General features: G+C 44.4%; 1 protein-coding gene across 1 annotated transcript in view; it reads left to right on the top strand.

Moving 5' to 3' along the window:
- LOC108798867 (dedicator of cytokinesis protein 6-like) overlaps positions 1–21,706 on the top strand; it is a 74,624-nt gene that overhangs the window by 47,390 nt on the left and 5,528 nt on the right. Inside the window, exons 25-42 of the mRNA XM_018570674.1 lie at positions 2,523–2,663; positions 3,899–4,012; positions 5,247–5,417; positions 6,271–6,410; positions 7,301–7,470; positions 8,620–8,771; positions 9,772–9,954; positions 10,052–10,178; positions 10,919–11,003; positions 11,496–11,592; positions 11,725–11,859; positions 11,964–12,116; positions 13,798–13,956; positions 14,062–14,162; positions 14,902–15,094; positions 15,186–15,329; positions 16,393–16,524; positions 18,981–18,995. Of these exons, the coding sequence (XP_018426176.1) occupies positions 2,523–2,663; positions 3,899–4,012; positions 5,247–5,417; positions 6,271–6,410; positions 7,301–7,470; positions 8,620–8,771; positions 9,772–9,954; positions 10,052–10,178; positions 10,919–11,003; positions 11,496–11,592; positions 11,725–11,859; positions 11,964–12,116; positions 13,798–13,956; positions 14,062–14,162; positions 14,902–15,094; positions 15,186–15,329; positions 16,393–16,524; positions 18,981–18,995 (2,412 nt within the window). The remainder of the gene's footprint in view (positions 1–2,522; positions 2,664–3,898; positions 4,013–5,246; positions 5,418–6,270; positions 6,411–7,300; positions 7,471–8,619; positions 8,772–9,771; positions 9,955–10,051; positions 10,179–10,918; positions 11,004–11,495; positions 11,593–11,724; positions 11,860–11,963; positions 12,117–13,797; positions 13,957–14,061; positions 14,163–14,901; positions 15,095–15,185; positions 15,330–16,392; positions 16,525–18,980; positions 18,996–21,706) is intronic.

Genomic DNA, 21,706 nt, shown 5'->3' with positions numbered 1-21,706 from the left:
GTTTTGATACTTGACTCAACAGTATGCAGATAGTTCAGATCTGTATGGAGGATGTATGGCACTTTTGTGCACTTATGCATGTTAATCGTGCCCATTATATGTGTAAAGAAATGCCAAAAAAAAAGCGAATTGCACCGCAGCTCTGTGTCTTGCTTTGCACTGCAATGGCAATAAAAGAGCTGCCTATGACAAAGCGCCTTGACGCACAAAGCTCATTGTGTTACATAGGATTTGCACTTATCTTGGGAATCCATTTTAAACCAAGATTCAGCGATTCTGTAGTTTATTCTGCATGTCATATGGCTGTCATTCATATGTCTTTCTTGTCTCTAACCCCTCCATGTTTCCCACCTCCATCTTCTCTTCCATTCCTCATTAAACTCTCCTACGGCCACCTTTTAACTTCTCCATAGAACAATGAGCGAAGTCCAAACCGCATGTCCACCTACGTGGAGGGGGAAGTGTCCTCCACCCTGCCTCGCCTCACTGCTAAAAAGGTATTTGCTCTGGCTGTTTGATGCGTGTTATGGTTTTCTTTAGGTCTTTGTAATGATGCTGAATTAGGACTGGAGAGCTCCAGGAGCCAGTGCAGCTGAATCATTACAGCTGGAAACTAATGTTTTTAAGGCTTCCAGACAATTAAAGCACAAAGTGAGCAATACTGCATGTTGGCTTTATTCATTCATTTGCCTATTAATATGATTCTGCCTGGTACTAACGTGATTTGTGTTTTTAGAACATTTTTCTTATTTTCACATTTAGCTTTCAAAGGTTCAGGTGAATGTTAGCAAGAATTACTGACAAGCAGTAAAATGTATCACTCCTTCCTACCACAGGGTGACACAGACAGGGAGAGCTATGTGACATGGAGTCTGTCCCTCCCACCACATGGTGACACAGACAGGAGGAGCTATATGACATGGAGTCTGTACCTCCCACCACAGGGTGACACAGACAGGGGGAGCTATGTGACATGGAGTCTGTACCTCCCACCACAGGGTGACACAGACAGGGGGAGCTATGTGACATGGAGTCTGTCCTCCCACCACAGGGTGATACAGACATGGGAAGCTATGTGACATGGAGTCTGTCCGTCCCACCACAGTAAAGGATGTCAATGTGACCATCTAGGTAGGACACAGGAGCATTAAGTCGTACATGATACTGGTGGGTTTATTCTTTATGGCTGACAGTTGTTTGTTGTGTCTAGCTGTTGCATGAAGAACTGGCCCTGCAGTGGGTGGTGAGCGGCACTCCAGTCCGAGAAGCAGCTCTGAGTCAAGCTTGGTTCTTCTTCCAGCTCATGGTAAGTGGTGGAGAGGTAATAGAAGAATATGCGGGACAAGCTAAGACTGTCTGCCGAGAATGCGATAGACAGAAGGAGGTGAATTTGTCTTTGTGTAGTGTGGATTTCAGATGTAAAGTATTCCTGTATGTTAGAAAAATTTTGTAAACTAAAAGTGATTCTGTATAAGGGTGCAAGAAGCTGGAAGAGTGCGCCTCATTACTGCAACCCCCCACAAGACATGCTGGAGACCCTTAATACCCTGTGTAGATCTAGGCTTTCTGAAAAACTCTTATTTACATAGGCTCAATTATGAGCCACTACTACTTTTATACAGCAGTCCTTGACTTGGCACGCAGCAGACCTTGACTTTGCACGCAGCAGACCTTGACTTTGCACGCAGCAGACCTTGACTTTGCACGCAGCAGACCTTGACTTTGCACGCAGCAGTCCTTGACTTGGCACACAGCAGTCCTTGACTTGGCACACAGCAGTCCTTGACTTGGCACACAGCAGTCCTTGACTTGGCACACAGCAGTCCTTGACTTGGCACACAGCAGTCCTGGAGTTTGGCACACAGCAGTCCTGTAGCTTTGTGCCCAGTAGTCCTTGAGCTTGGCGAACAGCAGTCCTATGGCGTGGTGCCTAGTAGTCCTGGAGCTTGGCGTACAGCAGTCCTTTGAGCTTGGCACACAACAGCCCTGGAGCTTGGCACACAGCAGTCCTATAGTTTGGTGCCTAGTAGTCCTGGAGCTTGGCGCACAGCAGTCCTTTGAGCTTACACACAGCAGTCATTGAGCTTCGCACACAGTCCAATAGCTTTGTGCCTAGTTGTCCTTGAGCTTGGCGCAGAGCAGTCCTATAGCTTGGTGCCCAGTAGTCCTTGAGCTTGGCACACAGCAGTCCTATAGCTTGGTGCCCAGTAGTCCTTGAGCTTGGCACACAGCTGTCCTATAGCCTGGTGCCTAGTAGTCCTAGAGCTTGGCGCACAGCAGTACTCGAGCTTGGCGCACAATAGTCCTCGAGCTTGGCTGTGGGTTGCTTAGTGCTGCACTGTGGGAAGGAAGTGTGCCTTCTCCTCCCATATCCCAGAAGAGCTGGGAGTGCGTCAAGAGTTTGCAGCAGTGCAATAAAACACATTCAAATAAAACAAAGTTCTCCTTTTAGTTTTGGTTGTCCTCATTTTCCTTGTACATGTACCAGATTTATTAGAGCGTGTCTGTTTTCCCATCCTTAGACAAAGAGCATGTCTCTGCATCTTTATAACTCCGAGCGGCTGGACGCACCCAGAAAACAGCGATTCCCAGAGAGATTTGTAGATGATATATCCGCCCTGGTGTGCAACGTCTGCACGGAGATCGCCAGCCGATACCTCAAGGTCCTACACATTGTGCTCATTGATCTTACTTTTTTCTTTTTTTTCCTCTATCTTAAAGTATTTCATTGCGTATAACTTTTAATGTCTATGTGTTTAGCTCCCATTATGTAAGGGAACACTGTGTAACTTCAGGGCTGCTGGAAATCATTAAAGAAACCCATAGATGTAAGATGGCAGGAGAACTGACTCCGACACTGTTGCATGGAACAAATTCAGAAATAAACACTTGTGATCACTTTGGCATTGCTATGCACATAGGAAGACATCCCTGGTGCTGTATGAATTTTATCCTGAGACTTTGGCGGCCCAAGGGTTTTCTCCGATAGTCGCATAATGGCCAGACCGGAGGATTTCACATTCTGTAGTCACCCACAAGGGGCAGCAATCATTTAACGTGTGTGGGAATCCTGTGCTACCCACAGACATTAGATGCCTGTTTATGATGTACCCCGGGCTATCATGGCCATTAAATATCTGGGGGGGAAGTAGCAATAGGACAGGCAGAATGGCCTTGCACAGACACTGATGTGAGTCAGTGCTGGGACTTGTGAGCGTGCGCACACACACACACACATCTTTTGCATAGGAAAAACGCATATACCTAGCTGTATGATACTGAAATTTAAAGGGTTAATAAACCCTCCCTTTAAAAATGATTGCACATGAAAATCCATCTAGTATTTTCAAAAATTGTTTCCCCCCAACTTCCTGTTTTTGGAGTGCACACACTATTACTCCCCGATGCACTGACTGTGGGACTACATGTCCCATGAAAACTTGTGTGCGCATATTAGAGTGTACATGCACACAAAAGTTTAATTCAGTTTGGCAAGTTTTATTGAGTTTTGAGTTTCTGTGCACAGTTTACTTGTAGATAAAGAGATGACACTGGCAGCTATATGAATGAGTATACAGTAATGTAAGTAGTAGTGGCTACGTGATAAAAGGTTTCTTGACTTGAAAAGGACTGGGTGACTTTCATGCAACTAATAGTATTACTATAACTAAAGGGTGAGAGAGCCATATTGTGATCCAAGGAGCGAGTTCTCTAACCTTGGTGGGTGGTCTTGAAGGAATTTCCTCTTCTGTGTGGCAATATTGGCACCATTTGGCTCCAGAGGTTTTGTTTTTTCTTGACTGAAGCTGCAGGGATTGTGGGAGGCTGTACTTGATGGGTTCCAGTCATATTTCCATTAATCATCTATAACTATATGTACGTCTTTCTTCCCGGACAGGATGCTGAGCTGGCTGAACGCATTAACATCAGTCTTGCTTTCTTCCTCAATGATCTTTTGTCCCTGATGGATCGCAGCTTTGTCTTTGGCCTCATACGCTCGTATTATAAACAGGTAAAACATAGTAGAATCACTGGCGTTTGTCACATTCATTTGTATTTTTTTTCAGTTGAAGGGTGTTCTTCCTTATTCAGAGATTTATCCAGTGCTCTTTATAAAAGTTACACATTGTTCAGCAAACAGCTTTCCATGTCGCCACTCAGTGTAACTGGGTTTTTTTTTGTGGATGTCGATGGGCAGACCGTTCCAACTGAGCAGCATTGATTCTATGCTCATTTTTGAGACGTTAACCACTGCTAAGCTGCAAAAGCACCTTGTTGTTGGTTATCTCTCACACTTCAGCGACAAATCAGTGTTGCTAGTCATCCTTGACCTTTATAGCTTTAGCGAACCACTGAGCCATGGTGCTGTGACTTAAAGGTTGGCTAAAGCTGTGAAGGTCAACGGGCACTTCTGCCTTGTAGTACTGGGGTCCCTGGTTTGAATCACGGTCAGGACACTATCTGCAAGGAGTTTGCATGTCCTCCCTTTGCTTGTGTGGGTTTCCTCCGGGTACTCCGGTTTCCTCCCACACTCCAAAGACATGCTGGAAGGTTAATTGGCTCTTGTCTAAATTGGCCCTCGTATGTATGTGAGATAGGGGCCTTAGATTGTAAGCTCCTTGAGGGCAGGGACTGATGGGAATGTGCAGTATGTAAAGCGCTGCATAAATTGTCGGCACTGTATAAATAGCTGTAATAAATAAATAATTTGCTGACAATGTTGCATCTTATACGTGATAAAAGTTCCAAAAATAAAAACCTAATTTAAGTTTTTCAGTTTGAATCCGCAAAATTAAATCCCAATCCATCAAAACAAAATTGTGCCATTTCCTAGTTTATTTTCTTTTGAAAACAACTACAGCCTAAGTAGAAAAGCCTGTCTCCTGCCAGCATGGTGCAGGGAGGTATCCTTGCTCCCTGAAAAGAAGCAGAGGTCTGCCACACCCCTACGGAGTCACAGCTAGCGTTCTCCATTCAGCATGGAGCATGAGCTTTTCTGGTTGTAGAGCTATAGGTCTTACTTAGGGGCTTCAGCACAGAGAGTAAGGGTCTGCATGCGTGCAATGGACAGGCTTTGCTAGTCAGACTGTGGCTGCTTTCTAAAGTCAGCACACTGCAAGGCTTTGCACACGTTTTCTTTTGATGCCCCTGAAATGTATTTTGTTGTCAGTTCAGTTTTGCATCCCTTTTAAACCAAGACCTCTTACACGTTATGTATGACACTACTTATGTCTTCTGCTTTACAGATTAACAATAAATTGTCAAAGGCTCAGAACCCGAATGTGTTGATCTCTCTGCGTATGGATTTGATTCGCATCGTGTGCTCGCATGAACATTACGTCCCCTTAAACCTGCCCTGCAGCCGCCTTTCACCACCCAATTCTCCCTCGCCCTCCATCTCTTCCACCACATCTCAGGTACAATGGTGCTAATTCAAACAGAACACCAGTCAGAATGTATTTCTTCATTTCGGGTTAGTGGGGTTTACAGCTGTCCTGGTCCCTAGGGAGGTCTCACGTCAACAGGCTGGCTGTAATAATCTGAGAACTTGACTAAAAGGCGATCAGCTATTGTCAGTTGCCTATATATGTGCTGTATTTTTTTTCCTATTGAGAATCCCATAGTGGGCATGCCATACAGTATTTCTTTGAGAGCCATCTAGTGGTTTCTTTTTTGGAACATATGATTCATTCAGAGACCCCTATGGTTTTCTTCCAAACTCCCTGCCTGCTGTGGTCATAGCAGGAGTGGGAGACAACAGAAAAACAGAGGCTTTAAAACTAGGTCATAGTTGCAAATGGGCTTCTGCTACCGGGGCACCCATAGGGCCTCTGCACACTTAATCAAAATGCTCAGTACAGTGCCCTAATACCACCCTATAGGAAACTTCTCAGGAACTTTAAAAGGCCCAAAAGCAGCATTTTGGGAGAATGATGTCACAAGAACACGAATAAGAGGTACGTCTTCCAATGGGGACACTCGTTCCAGTGACTGATCTTTAAGAGGGCATGTCCCTCACTTTGGAGTGATTCTCTCTCACCTTCTGTTGCTCTCCCGTGGTTCTCCTCCTACCTATCTAAGCGCTCCTTTAGTGTCGCCTATCCAGAGTAGGAAGTGAAGCGGAAATCTCACCAAACGTTTTTCACTCAAAGCTTTATATAAATAACATACGGCTTAACATATACTTTACATGCTAAGGACTAGTTAGAGCTGTTGGAAGCAGTATTAAGAATCTCTGAAATGTTTCCTCTTTTTTTCTTTGTCCTTCAGAGCTCCATGCTTTCCAGTCCAGCCCAGGACAAGACCATCACTAATATGTTTGAGCTGTCAGTGCCGTTCAGACAGCAGCACTTCCTGTCAGGTCTGATCCTGGCAGAACTGGCACTCATACTGGAGCCTGACGTGGAAGGGTGAGTTCCTGTAACGACGTATGTCCTGTCTCTGCTCTCATGCTATGGGCATAGCTGCTTGTGCATCATTTTCTGCTGCCCACTACTGAAATATGGCGGCTGTTTATTACTGTTTGTGTACCCATTGGGGTGATTTCCCTCATGTCAAGTGTGGTCATTGAGACAGGAATTGTCAGAAATGTCTCCAGTAGGTACACAGACCACACCAGAAACGGGTTCCAACCCTTCTATCCAAACCTAAAAGAAAAATGTTTCAGCTCCAGCTGCACTTTCCCCATAGTTCTCCTTAGGGTGACAGGAGGACACAAACTAGCGTCCTGCCGTCACCCTAGGCTCAGTATGCCGCGAGCTGTATACTGAGACGCCGCAGCTGAAGGGGATCCCGACAATTGTGCCGGGATCCGCCCAGTTGCGTGACTTACAGCTGGCTCTGCCTATCTAGAGGCAGAGCCAGCTGTACCCTCCCCCGTCCGTTCCGCCAGTCAGCGCTGGCGGATCGGAGCGGGGAGGGGGGAATCCAGCCCCTCCCCTGTCACAACAGAGAGCCGTGACAGGATCGAGAGGTGAGCCAACGCCGTTATGTGTTCGCTCACCTCCCGATCTACTGAGCCGACCTGTGACAGTCTCATTGTCACAGGTCGGCTAGAACTATGAGGTGAGTGAAAAGCACTCCCCTCATAGTTCTCCTTTAACTGCTCCAACTTCTAGAATAAAGCAAACTTCTTATTGCCATCTAATGTTGATGAGTACGTTATCTCTCATTTATCAGTTCTCTGATCTTCTCCATTGACATGTATTGTCTCGTACATCTGTTTTGTATCCCATGGTGTACACTGTTGGCTGGATATAAATGAACTAGACAAACATAGGCACTCTTCCTCTCCACACAGGGTGTTCTTTCTCCAGAAGAAATCTATCAGCACTCTGCACAACCTCCTCTGCAGCCACGACATGGACCCGCGCTACTCCGAGCTGGCGGTCAAGCAGAGCATTTCCCGTCTTTATCTCCCTCTGATTGGCATCGTCATGGAAACTCTCCCCCATCTATACGACTTCACGGGTGAATATCCATTTAACACACTTTACTGATAAGCCGAGAGGCCGCGATCCAGAGACATGTGTCACCTCCGGGGGCTGCCAGGCCTTTGACAGATGGATTCCTGGAACTGAGATTCGCGGCTCCTTCCAGCTCCCCTCATAGGCCTGATTTCACAGACAAATTTAAGCCGTTATATTTAAAGGGGACATTTGATTTATAGCGCTGAAGGCGAACCAGTTGACTAAAGTAAAGGGAAACTGGAGATTTTTTTTCATGCTGTTATAGTGGATGCAGCCTGTAAGTTGTCCACCTTCCGTGCAGCCAGTCCTTGGTCTTGGCATTGTCCCTGATACAGTACGACTGAAGAGTTCAGAAATATACGCTGCGTGGACACATCTCCAAATGATTATATTCAGATGTCATTTTAGATATTTGTGCATTTGCAACCTTGTGACAACAATTTGGGGAAGGCTATTTTTTGTTCCTGCATGATTGTGCCCCTGTGCACAAAGCCAGCCCCATGTAGACATGGTTAGGATGAGTTTGACATGGAGGAACTCAAACGGCCTGCACAGAGTCCTGACGTTAACCCTACTGAACATCTTTAGTATGACTTGGAATGCCAATCGTGAGACAGATCTCATCCAACATTAGTACCTGACCTCACAAGTGATCTTTTGGCTTAATGGGCACAGATTTCCATTGACACATTCCAAAGACTTGTGGCCCCAAAGAGGTGGAGGGGGGCAGCCAACTCCATATTCAGTGTCCATGGTTTTGGAATAAGATGTCCATAGTGTTTGTGTCAGGGGTGAACAAAGTAAAATAGAATTTAGGAGCCAGTCTCTCCACTCCACAACGTGAGTCGGCAGGAGTTGCCAACTCCATTAAAAACAACTACAGAAAACCTCAAAAGTCGGGCACCAGCTGTCATTTGTAAGGAGCATTGGCTTCCTGGCTCATGAGATTTGTCTAGCCCTGATAGAGATATTTATGTGTTACGACTTGTTAGCTAAAGTCTTTATTGCCAGCCAAGGTCTTTTATGCAATTCATTTTTTAAATAAAGAATTAGAACCTTCCTGATGTCCTGGCAGATGGGTACACTTGTTACACTGTAATATGAGAGTGGTTGTGAGTACAACACTAACACTCCCATCATCTATTAGCAGAGCCACATTCCCAGAGGGTGCGTCATGCCTCCGCTATGGCAGACGAAGTGGACTCAGACAGCGGCACCATCAGTCAGACCGTGGCCATGGCAATCGCTGGGTCTCCATTACCGACCCCACAGAAGACGACAAGTTTCCCTCTCCCGCAAGCTGTGAGTGAAGAGTCCATCCTTGACTCATACCGTTGCTCATCCATATTCCTTTTATTGGCATTGTTTCTTCTGTGTATCTAAAGTGTATGGTAGCGATTTTAAAAGATGCTGGAACACTAATCCACTTAATTTAATTAAAGGGCAACTCAAACCCAAACTTAGGTAGATAACAAAAGGGTTTTCAATGGTCTGTTTGTCCTCATAGAGGAAATTAGCTGGCCTGCCACTTGAATAGGAAGAATTATCTCCCCCAGTAGGGACAGAGACAGCAGTTAAATGCTGACAGAGATTCTACTCCTTCCTCATTCTACTACAAAATGTATCTGCCTGTGATACCTTTGGGGGGTTTTCCCTGACTTCCTGTTCTGCCTGATATTCTAATAAGCAGGAAGTGGGGAGATTTTGCACCATTGCAATTTCTGACACTCAAATAAACAGGACGTGGGGAGAAATCGCTAAAATAGGGACACAGGCAGCAATAAGAAGTTGACAGAGGTTCTAACGTTTCCACATGTATAACGAAATAAGTGAGTCTTGGACTGTGCCAAGTATTAAACCTCTCTATTTCGTCTTCTAGTGGCACGATCCCTGTGCTTGAGTTCCCACGCCGAGGAGTCCCACTTCCCCTCATTAGATTTGTATTGTATTTCATGGAGAGTATGAGAGGGGTCAGAACACCCTAGGGGAGGGGAGATCCCTGAAAGCTCCATGGCGGATGGGAACATAACCAGCAAGCATGGCAGCACATTTTTACCATTTAAGTCCCTACGAGATATGAGAAGCTAGCCGGTAACGTGGTATAAAACTTTAGTCTCAGAATGGCCGCTTTTATCTCAAGTGTTTTTTAAGTAACATTTACTATTTGCTTTATAACTATTCCAACTTACAAGGCAACTGCAACTGCTGTGTCTGGAGTTTAGCTTTAAAGAAAATCAGGGTAGAGAGTTAATTCTCCATCTACACAGTGAGACCAAAATATCCTTTCTCTCTCTCTCATTAGCCTATGCGCACCAGTGGTGTGCTCTCTGCGGAGTCCAGCCGCAATCTCTTGGTGTGTGCACTCTGGGTGCTGAAGAACGCCGAGCAAGATTGTCTGCAGCGCTGGTTTTCCAGCCTGTCTGTAGCACAACTGACCCGTCTCCTGGAACTGATGAGTGTGTGTGTATCCTGCTTCCAGTACAAGGTGAGCTTCCTATGCTTCATACAGACACTGTACTTCTAGAAACGCTTGGAGAATTTCTATACACCAATCTGCCTCCTCATTTCTCCCCATTCTTCAGGGTAAAAAGGCATTTGAACGTATTAACAGTCTGACGTTTAAGAAATCCCTCGATATGAAGGCTCGGCTGGAGGAGGCCATTCTTGGCACCATTGGTGCCCGTCAGGATATGGTGAAACGTAGTAGAGGTAAGAATCGGTTTCTCACTCATCATCGCCATTATCATCTTACTGTAATATATTGCACCAAAGATCCAGCCCTGGGCTGTCCAAATGTCTAGAGAGACATCTCAGAGCACCTACTTCCCCTCTATTTCTTATTGGTGAATCGATCATATTGGGGCTTGGGTAAGAATTTAGTCATAAAACAGGCTCTTCCCTCTGGGCTACCCCATCCATCAGCCAATGTCAGATCAGTAAGAGAATGCTCTAGTGCAGGGGTAGCCAAACCCTGGCCCCCAAGCTGTGTGAAACTACAAATCCCATGAGGCATTGCGAGACTCTGACGCAGGCATGACTTCCAGAGGCAGATGCAGGAAGGGATCTGTATTTTCACCACAGCTGGAGGGCCGAAGTTTGGCTACCCATGCTCTGGTGTGACCTTTCTTCTGTCTGACACATGTTTTTTTTCCCTTTTTATGTGAAAATGTTGCAGCTGATGCATTTAAAATCTAGACTGTTGTGTATACATGGTATAGTTATTTTAATCCTTTGATGAGCTATCTTAACTAGACTTCCTGGTGGACCCCATGTACCCCAGTCCAACATTATCCATCTAGCCATCTTCTTTGTTTCTCCTGTTTTCTCTCTTGTTTTCCATTTTTCTCAACTAGTTCATATTTTATCATCTCTTCTTATCTTTTTCCCCTTCCAGTCTTTTTCCTTTGTTTGTTCCATCTTTTCTTACCTGTCCTCACTTTACTTTGCAGAGCGCAGCCCATTCGGTAATCAAGAAAATGTACGATGGAGAAAGAACGTCACGCAGTGGAAGCCAAGCAGTGAGAAGACAGAGAAGTGAGAAGCTTTAAAGCATACGTGAACTTTAAAACAAAGTGCACTTATTAATTTTGCCCCACCACCCCTGTCCTAAATGATCCCACCTTCCTCCTCCGCACATCCGTACTTACCGAAATCCAGTGGGCACATTTCCACTATTTAAATCCCAGCTCCACATTTTGCCTTCTGCTGGACGCACTTGCACATTACAGCACCATAGACTTCTATGGGGTTGTCTCCTGGTTTGAGAGTTGAACTCAGCCAGGAGACGGAGATCTAAGGAGGGTGGCATAGATCAGGAAGGGGGGCAAAAGAAAATAAGTGCACTTTGTCTAAAAGTTTTTACATGCGTAATGATGTACTGAACATAATGATTTTCAGGTTTGGTGCCAGTGATTTGTGTGTTGTTCCAAGCCTGAAAAGTTTTTGTTTGCTGTTGATTACCATAACTACACGTGCCACACACTGCAGTCTGGTCACAGGCAGATACCCGATTTCCTCTTGTTTCAGGACACATGCAGAGCGAGAACTTGAGATCACAGTCGATGGAAATATGGCGGCCGAGGCTAACCTGGTGGTACTTGACACACTGGAGATCATTGTCCAGGTAAAATGATAAGGCAGCTCACCCAGGCAGCAATGGCACGGCTCATGTATGACTGCTGATGCATGGTGACTGCACTGATTTATATCATAGATAGGGGTAGACCTTGTGCTAAGATGTGTCTTTGCCTTGCAGACAGTCGTGCTGTCTGAGATGAAGGAGAGCATTTTGGGAGGCGTGCTGAAGGTTCTGTTACACAGCATGGGCTGCAACCAGAGTGCCCTGTATCTGCAACACTGCTTCACCAGCCAGAGGGCGCTAGTGTGCAAGGTACGTATGCAGAATGTGCTTACACTGAGAGGTCCGTCTTCTTTCTGTCCCAATCCTGATCTTTTCCATTATTCTACCAACCCCTCTGTCTTGGTTCTGCTCAGTTTCCAGAGATGCTGTTTGAAGATGACACTGAACTGTGCTCTGATCTCTGTCTCCGCCTCCTGCGCCATTGCAGCAGCTGTATCAGCAGCGTTCGGACACATGCCAGCGCTTCCCTCTACCTCCTTATGAGACAAAACTTTGAGATTGGAAATGTAAGTGACACCAACTTTCTTCTGTTTATATTCTCTTATCACACTGCATTCTGTCAGTCACCCATTTGCCATTACTGTCATGACGGCTTTTCAGTTAGAACCTATAATAAATGAGTAGTGTCTTTCAGGCCTCAAAATTTCCACTCGCCTGTTCGCGTATGGCGAGTAAAAAAAAAAGTGAGGGCGAGTGGAAATTTGGGTCTCTAAGTACCAGACCCGCGAGCCGGTACTATGTGGCCCGCAGCCAGCTGACATGTCAGGCACGCAGTCGCAGACCGCGTACCTGACTTGCGGGAGCCGCTCTGCATCTGTGTCGAATGCAGACCGTAGAGCTGCTCCTGTCAGCTCCGGCTTCCTTCGGCCAGGGCTCTGACAGTTCTGAGCTCCGGCCGAAAGCAAGGATGTATTAGTGAGGTCTGCAGCTGACCTCACTAATCACCCGTAGATCACCAGGGATCAATCCTCCTCACAGCCTCCTCCCTACAAAGACGTGAACAGGTGAGGGGGGTCGGGAGTGTATTATTATTTTGTGGGGGGGGGGTTTAATAAGGGGGGAGTGTATTATTTTATGTGTGTGGGGGGGTAATAAGGGGGGGGGTATTATTTTATGTGTGTGGGGGGGTAATAAGGGGGGGGGTATTATTTTATGTGTGTGGGGGGGTAATAAGGGGGGGGGTATTATTTTATGTGTGTGGGGGGGTAATAAGGGGGGGGGTATTATTTTATGTGTGTGGGGGGGTAATAAGGGGGGGGGTATTATTTTATGTGTGGGGGGAGGGGGGGGCAACAAGCATGCTGGCAGCGCTGGGTTTCAGCTCAGCAAGCCTGTGTCATTGATGCATCCTGTAATTGCAACCATATAGAAATAGAAAATACTAGTTTATAAACTTATATAATATCAGAAAGTATTGGTTTAAGGAGAACCCCAGATATAAGGTTTTAGGTGGAGCACAATAAGATGATTACAATTTTACTGCATGTCCCCTTGAATTCCCTGTGTCAGCTATTTCTGCAGCGGGTTTGTTTTGCTAGTGGCTTGAATGAAATGTCTTCATTGACTTGAATTGGAAGAATTCCTCATACACACGCTGTATAGACACAACCACTTTGCTATGTAATTATATAGAGTAGGAGTCATATATTAATTGGTGATAGCAATCTTATTTCAATTCTTGAGAGAGAGAGAGACCTTTTGTGGTGGTCTCTGTAGTGGTCTTGATGTCTATCACACAGATATGAGCTACTTGTACATAGGCAGACATGTAAGTGAGTGATCTACCCAATGTTTTTTTCAGTGCCACATGCCCTTAACTAAACCAGAACACCAGCTTGTGGATAGCACTTTTGTGGCTTATACAGTATATCAGAGGACTCAAAAAGTAGTCCACAGGTTGGAGTTTTGGTTTTGCAAAAGCTGTGTGATGCTTTCAAAGACATAGCGGGGCTGATACACTTAAAGGCCAGCTATTGAAAATATAATGTACCCTGATGTATTTGCTTCTATTCCATGGAAGCCTTGCACAACTACTTGCACCTCAATGAGTGATCCTCAAAGATCCAGTGTGAACGTACAAACTTGGCAGTGATCAGTCTTTAACACTAGAGGGCACCATAGACAGAGGCAAAAGGTATAGTTTGGGTTTAGAATGTTACAGGCTGACTCGTTCTTTTCTTGGCTCAGAACTTTGCCCGTGTGAAGATGCAGGTCACCATGTCCCTATCTTCATTGGTGGGGACCTCTCACACGTTCAGCGAGGAGTACCTACGACGATCTTTGAAGACCATCCTGACTTACTCTGAGGAGGACCTGGATTTAAGAGACACCACATTCCCAGAACAAGTAATGCAGCACACATATACTCCTTGCTCTAAATCCAACTTTGGCTACAATTAGTTTTTTTTATTATGGGCAGTAGATATGTCTGTAATGGCTGTTCTTTTGCAGGTTAAGGATCTGGTATTCAATCTACACATGATCCTAACAGACACAGTGAAAATGAAGGAGCATCTAGAAGACCCTGAGATGTTGATGGATTTAATGTACCGGTGAGAGCGAGCCGCCAGTTTTACTTACAAAACGTGTTCTAGTGTTTATCACATGTGTACCCACACTCTGGTCACTGTCCACAGAGAACTATCCTAATGGTCAAAGTATATCCAAAGACAAAACTTTTTTTTCTGATTTTGTATGTAGTGGGTAATGGCCATCGTGGGCCTAACCTGTTAAAATTTCCTTTGCTATACTTTAAGCCTGCATGCTGTTTTCCAAGATATTCTGAGCTCAATGTGTGAAGCGTTACATTGGATACAGCATCTCAGGATCCTTTTACATGTGCATGCTTCTAAAAGCTTGCCTATAGTTTGTTTTGTTTGCGATGAGCTCATTATCTCTAGGAATGTCTCCCTCCTGCAGTTTCTCACCTCTCTGTTTTTGTTTCTGTACACATGCTCTGACACTGACCTAAAGGCATGTGGTGTATACAAGTCATGATTTTATTGCTCCTGTTATCCAAGGCGTCAAATCAATTTGAAAATTCCCAGTTCAAATGCGTTTTCAACAGTCACACACATATTCTTAGCCTTGTCACAGCTGTAGCCCGCATGTGATAAAGGCAGCCATTTTGTCTGGAGAGTCAAGATAGAAAATACATCTGATAAGGACTAGTGGGGTCAGTTGCTGCCCGTTAATATGGGCTTTGGATGGTACATGGTAGATCGTGTGCCTTGCTAATTCCTTAATGGTATTAAGGTCTCGCATTCTTCACCACCTGTTCTTCTGTTGTAGAATTGCCAAGGGTTATCAGAACTCTCCAGATCTGCGTCTGACATGGCTACAAAACATGGCCGCCAAGCACAGTGAGCGGGCGAACCACGCAGAGGCAGCACACTGCCTGGTACATGGGGCGGCTCTGGTGTCGGAGTATCTCAGCATGCTGGAGGACGCCAGGCACCTGCCAGTGGGATGTGTCAGTTTCCAGGTAATGACTGGTCTTATACCTGACCATGTAATCATCTTCATCCAAAGTATACCAGTGTATAATCTCTACAAAATGGTCTGTCCTCCCATAGAGCATCTCCTCCAACATTCTGGAAGAGTCCGCTGTGTCAGATGATGTAGTTTCACCAGATGAAGAAGGAATTTGTACTGGGAAGTATTTCACGGAGGCCGGGCTCGTTGGTCTGCTTGAGCAAGCGTGTGCAAGCTTGTCTATGGTGAGGGGGTACATAGGATGTATTGACACTATAACCAGTGCAGCAGCAGAAATGGTTGGCAGAGGGCGCCTATTCATGACAGTAATTGGGCTCGGTCCTTTACTGCTCACCAAGGATGCCTCACTAGTAATGGGCGCAAGACAAAACCAGAGATTTCAGTGGCAATAGAATTCCTTTTTCGTTTCCAGTCTGGTAGCAGTGTTTCCAGGATTAGTAGGAACAACACTCATTGGTTAAAGTAATTTTTATATAAAAAATTGACGAAATTATGTTTAGAAAAAATGTAGATATAAATTTGGACCGGTACTCTGCACAGGCCAGTCAGCTGGCACTACCTGATACGTTTATATGTTCTGGTATGTCAGAAGAGTATGATATATTATCTCAGGAGTCAGGACAGATGAACAGCGTTCTCAAAGGGGTGTAATCAGGGGTCTTTAATTTGATTGCTGCTGTAGGTGGCAAAATTATGATATTAAAGACTTCCTGTCTCCCTCAGTGGACTCTAAGAAAAGGAATTTTACAGGGAGTACAAAAATCTTATTTTGAATTCCTGGAGCCTTGAGATGAATGCTGAGTGCACAGCCTACCTGCTGAGCAGCTCTGTTGTGGTCCAGACATTGCTGTACTCATCATTCCACCCCTCTCCCTTCAGTCTCTAACCTAGTGTTCCTGGAACACATCTGCTGGTATTTCTGGAACACTTTCTTCCTGGCTCTAACACAAGAGCCTGATAGAAAACATAAAATTCCAGTACTATGAAGTTTCTCACACCACGTAGAGTTCAACCTACTTTGAAAATCTGAATGAGGTTTGTGATGCTGGAAGCAGAGGGAGATGAAGTTGCATAGGACAGGCTTCAGGAAGCACCCTCCTGTCCTCCTACAGATTCCGTATAGAGCTGCGTGTGCTATTCTGACTCGACCCGGTTGTGTTTTCTGGATAGTGTTAGTAGCTCAAGGAACGGTTTTACTCATTGCCCGGGCTTGCTCTGAAAGCCCACTGTTCTAGCTGAAGATATGTACATGTAATGTGCATTAACTAGATGTACATCTTCCTGCAGGGTGGGCTGTTTGAGGCAGTGAATGAAGTCTATAAAGTTCTCATACCCATTTATGAAGCAAGTCGGGACTACAAGAAGCTAGCCGTGGTCCATGGGAAGTTACAGGATGCGTTCAACAAGATCACCAATCAGGTGTGTCTACTCTTTTTGCTCTTTACCTGCACCTAGTGAGCATAAATAAAACATGTACAAAGAGCCCACCCGCCTCCAGCTATATTGTGCCTATACACATTAGATGACTCCTTCAATGTCTAGAGCAGCATCAGACAACCCAACATAGACCCTTCTGATCGATACTGTTTTGAACAGGTCTGTTTCTAGGAATAGGCAAGCTAGACAGTCACCTAGAGCGCCACCAACTGGAAACGGTGCCAGATGGAACACTATTCTTAATGTTGAACTCCAACCAAACTTTTTTCAATTTTGGATAGAGTGTGGAAGGGGAAGAACATTTATTCATGACTGTGGCCCCCCTAGCAAGGATTCTGCTTACTTCCTTAGTGACAACATTGTTGCCCAGGACAGGAAGTGGGCAGCCCTTAAAAAAAATAAAAACAGCAGCAGCAACACATTTAGTAGAGAGGGAAAGCGTTAGGACTGCTATCTGGGTTTGGTTGCTCTATCGATGGACCAGAAGGAGCACCAAACAAACGTTTTAAGACTCTCATGTTTGTTTGGTGCTCCTTCTGGTTCAACTAAACTTAAGCTACTCAATTTGGGTGACAGATCCTTGGGGGACACAACTTTGTGGAGAGCCACCAAACCTAAGCCATTGGGCTCCATTTAGAACCTCATCTCTTTTGGTTAAGGATAGGATCCAGAGCCTCGTCTTTACCTCTCTTTGGATTTAGGTTTTGTTGATTTATTTGTCCATTTTGAGGAGATATTTCCTCAGTTGCTGTCTTTGTGGCCAATGTCACTAGGAAAGGAAGTGAGGGGAATCCCACCACAGGGACACAGACAGCAATAAATACCCAACAGACTCTCTTCCACCCTACCCAAAGTGAAAACAAATTGGCGTTACACTTTAGGGTTTAGGGGATATTGTTTTTGGTGGCTGCTGCATTATACAGTTATTTCAAGCCCTTCATATGACAGCAGTCTGGAAACATTTTGTGTAACAGTAGTTACCCTTTTAACATTTCACAAAGAATTTGTATATAAATGTATTTCTTAAACCACTTAATAAACAGAGAAATTTAGTGACCAATCTCCAAACATGCTCACCTTTCAGCAGTCCGGCATTCCATGTTTATGTGCCAAGGATTAGCGTAGGGATTAAATGGAGACTGTTATTGTGTATTAATGCGTGTTCTTTTTCTCATCTCTTTTTCCTCTTCTATCTTCTGTGTTGTCTGTTCTTATTTTCTCCATTATGCTGATCTGATATATGTGCCATGCGCATACACATACACCTCTAAATCCCATCATGCATTGTCATGCCATCAATTTTCCAATGCTTCCTATGTTTTATTTTCTACATTCTTCCTATTGTGACCTTTGATTTTTTTGCTTTAAAAATATGTCTGCTTTTTAACTTTCCCATTACTTTCTTCTTCTCCTCATCTTGTTTGTCTTTCCTTTTCTTTATTCCATGCCCTCATTCCGTCTATCTTGTTCTCTATTCTATGCCCTTCCACTGCCGTCCCTGTCCTCCATTCTATGCCCCATTTCTACATTTGCTGTCCTTAATTCCATACCCTCCCTCTGCCTTCCCTGTCCTGTATTCTTCGTCTAACTTCTGTTTATCCTGTCCTCCATTCCCTCCCTCTCTCTTCCGTGTCCTCTATTCCATTCCCTCCCTCTCTCTTCTCTGTGCTCTATTCCATTCCCTCCTTCTGTCTTCCCTGTCCTCTATTCCATTCCCTCCTTCTGTCTTCCCTGTCCTCTATTCCATTCCCTCTCACTGTCTTCCCTGTCCTCTATTCCATTCCCTCTCACTGTCTTCCCTGTCCTCTATTCCATTCCCTCCTTCTGTCTTCCCTGTCCTCTATTCCATTCCCTCTCACTGTCTTCCCTGTCCTCTATTCCATTCCCTCTCACTGTCTTCCCTGTCCTCTATTCCATTCCCTCCCTCTCTCTTCTCTGTCCTCTATTCCATTCCCTCCCTCTCTCTTCTCTGTCCTCTATTCCATTCCCTCCCTCTGTCTTCCCTGTCCTCTATTCCATTCCCACCCCTTCCCCATCCCCCTGCCTCTTTTTTTTTTAATTTTGCTTTGTACTCTCACTGTGATTTCACCACCTTGTCTCTGTACCTTATCCCTATTACTCAAACCTTCTTCTCCTTTCCCTCCAAACTTCCATGTCTACATTTTCTTTCATTGTTATCTCTCCTTTCATTTCCTGTACTGTACTCCTTTTCCCTTCGAATTACTTTCCTTCCCTTGACATCTCTCCTGATGTTCCCATTCCCCTTACACCGTGTCTTGTTTCCCTCGCTTCTATCTTTATTCTTTCTCACCTATCACCTTTTCTTGCCGTCATACCGTTTTCCTTCTCTCCTATATTGTCTTCTTGTCTTCACCCTTTTCTCCCTTCCCTTATCTCCCTTATTTTCTCTTGCGGTTTCCCCTTTTGCTCCCGAGCAGATCACGGGCTGGGAGGTAGGCCGTGTGTGAATTAACCGATTTCATTAGGTTTTTAGTCTTGTGTTCACCTTGCTTCTCTTGCTCACAATAATGTGCCAAACAGCAGCTAACTCTCCCCCTGACATGCTGCGGCAGGGATATCATCTACTTATGCAATAGGAAAAGTAACTGAAAGTATTCTGCCAATTGTCCAATAATAGAACTATACTCCATGTATGTAAATAGTCCACTCTAAATGTTATTTGTGAGAGGGAGACGGTTCTCTCAGTCTGCTGCCAGTCAGTGGAACGAGAATGAAGTACAGTAATACCTTGGTTTACAAGCATAATTCGTTCCGGAAGCATGCTTGTAATCCAAAGCGCTTGTATATCAAAGCGAACTTCCCCATAGGAAATAATGGAAATTCAGATGATTCGTTCCACAACCCAAAAATATTCATATACAAATGATTACAATACTGTACTGTAATATAATACTGTACAAAATATAAAGACAAATAAACCAATTACCCATACCTTTGTGGTTGGTGTGAGGGGGACGAGAGAGAGAAGGATTATTGTGTAGGACGACTTTCACTATCACTAACGGAATCACTGCTATCTCTTGACTCAATGGAATCTTTTTCATTTCGTGAAACCTTAACAAGGAATCTATCCAATGTGACATTGTGTTGTCGTTAAACAGACTCATCGCTCACACTGCTACAGCCTTATTCGCGTGGTGCTTTTCTACAAAATTTTGCTCTTCTTGCAAGACATTGCTTGTATATCAAGGCAAAATTTTTCAGAAATGTTTGCTTGTCTTGCAAAACGCTCTCAAACCAAGTTACTTGTAAACCAAGGTATTACTGTATCTCTATGATACTATTGCATAATTAGAATGTGTACACACGTGTATGATATTTGCACAGAGCTGACCCCTTGTGTTTACATATATGTGAGCAAGTCCATATATGTTTGTTTCCGCATGGTTGTTACATTGTTTTATCATGTTTGCTTATTGTGCATGTGGGCACTTTTACTTTTACAGACGTAAACCTATCACAGTCCCGCAAACACCTTAACTGCACCCACATAAAGTCATTCTCACTTGCTTTAAAGCCTGTCTTTTCATTGCACATTGTGGAGACGGCCATCTTGCAAGCAGGGTCAAGCTGGCCATACACGACTGGACTCTGCCAAAAATATGAGCAGTATGTGGCCCCCAATCCAATTTTCCAATCGATTTTTGTCAAAAGAGTCAGTCCAAAAATTATCTGCCAATCAACTACAGTCACTGCTCAGGTGTTCTGACAGCGGCACCCTCGGTACTGTCAGAATACAATAGCATGGGGGGGGGGGGGCAGGGAGGATGGGCATTGCCCCATCCACATTGTTTAGTATGGAGGCGGGCAACCAAGCATTTTTCTCATCCATCCTGCTAGGCTGAACAAGAAAAATGGCCAGTGTATGGCCAGCTTCAGTATATACAGCCCTTTAGACCAATCGGTGACATCGATGAGCCTTTGGCCCGGTCTGATATCGGCAGCTCACAGTGGATTGATATGCTGTGTATTTTGGTTCAGACAATAAAATGGCTGTTTCCAGTATGTGTACATGAATGACCAATAGTTAGCTCTGTTTAATGTGTTTTATTTCTCTTTCTTACTTCCATTTTCTTCTCCTCTGATGGGATTCTCTGAATGGGATGCAATGGTGAGTTAAAGAAATGTTTTCTTATATTGGTGTCCTTCCTTCTGGAGGGTGACTACTTTTGTTCCCCATGGTCCCTGTGTGTGTTGTAAAGTAGTCGCCGCTCCAAGATCGCTCCCTTAATGGACTACAATCTCATGTTTAGTTTACTAATTTGTATTGAGATTGTAGTTCATTGAAGCAGTGACTACACAACACACAAAAGAGACATTTTTATTAATAGTTCAGGTACGTGAATTTATTTTTAAGATTTAACTCCTGAGTTTAGTGTCACTTTAAAGGTGATGTTTTTTTTAACTTTATTGCTAATCTTCATGGCAATTTGACCCTAGGCTGGTTTGTAAAGTAAATTCTAGATGCCTCCCGCTTCTGTATGATCCATTTTCAAGTAATGATCCTTTAACCACCTCAGTACCAGTATGTTAAACCCCCTTCATTACCAGGACAATTATTTCCTTTTTCAGTGTTGTGAAAGATTGACTGAGAATTACTTCATCACGAAACACTGTATCCAAATACATTTTATCATTGGTATTTATTAGACATGTGCATCGGCAAAAAATTAGTTCAGTTTTGTTTCGCCTTCATTGGGATTTTCTGTTATTTTGGGATTCGGGTCCGAAAGTCAATTCGTTTCGGGATGCGTATTCAGGAGAAATTCATTAGCGGTAGTCTGTGACCTTAGACGAAAGAAACCCCCTCCCTCCCCTCAAGTTAAAAAAAATAAATAAAAGCATGAGGTTCCCCCTCAATTGATACCAGACCCTTTAGGCCTGGTAGGAATGTTAGGAAGAACCCCCCCCCCCCCCCTCCCACCTAATATTTCTATCAGGCCTAAAGGGTCTGGTATCAATTGGGGCAATTTTTTTTCTTTTCTGCAGACTCTTTTGTCAAATGTCACTTTGCTGAAACGTACATTTGTACAGACTTCCGCTAACTAATTCGTTTTCATTTGTCATTTCTGTAATTCGGAGATTCGGATACATCCGAATTTCTGAAAATTCGTTCAAATAACAAATCTTTCCGAAACAAATC

This window comes from Nanorana parkeri, unplaced genomic scaffold (genome assembly GCF_000935625.1).
Source record: "Nanorana parkeri isolate BGI_ZX_2015 unplaced genomic scaffold, ASM93562v1 scaffold1570, whole genome shotgun sequence".
NCBI lineage: Eukaryota > Metazoa > Chordata > Amphibia > Anura > Dicroglossidae > Nanorana > Nanorana parkeri.
The sequence above is the reverse complement of the archived record's forward strand: the minus strand, read 5'-3'. Positions and strand labels throughout refer to the sequence as shown.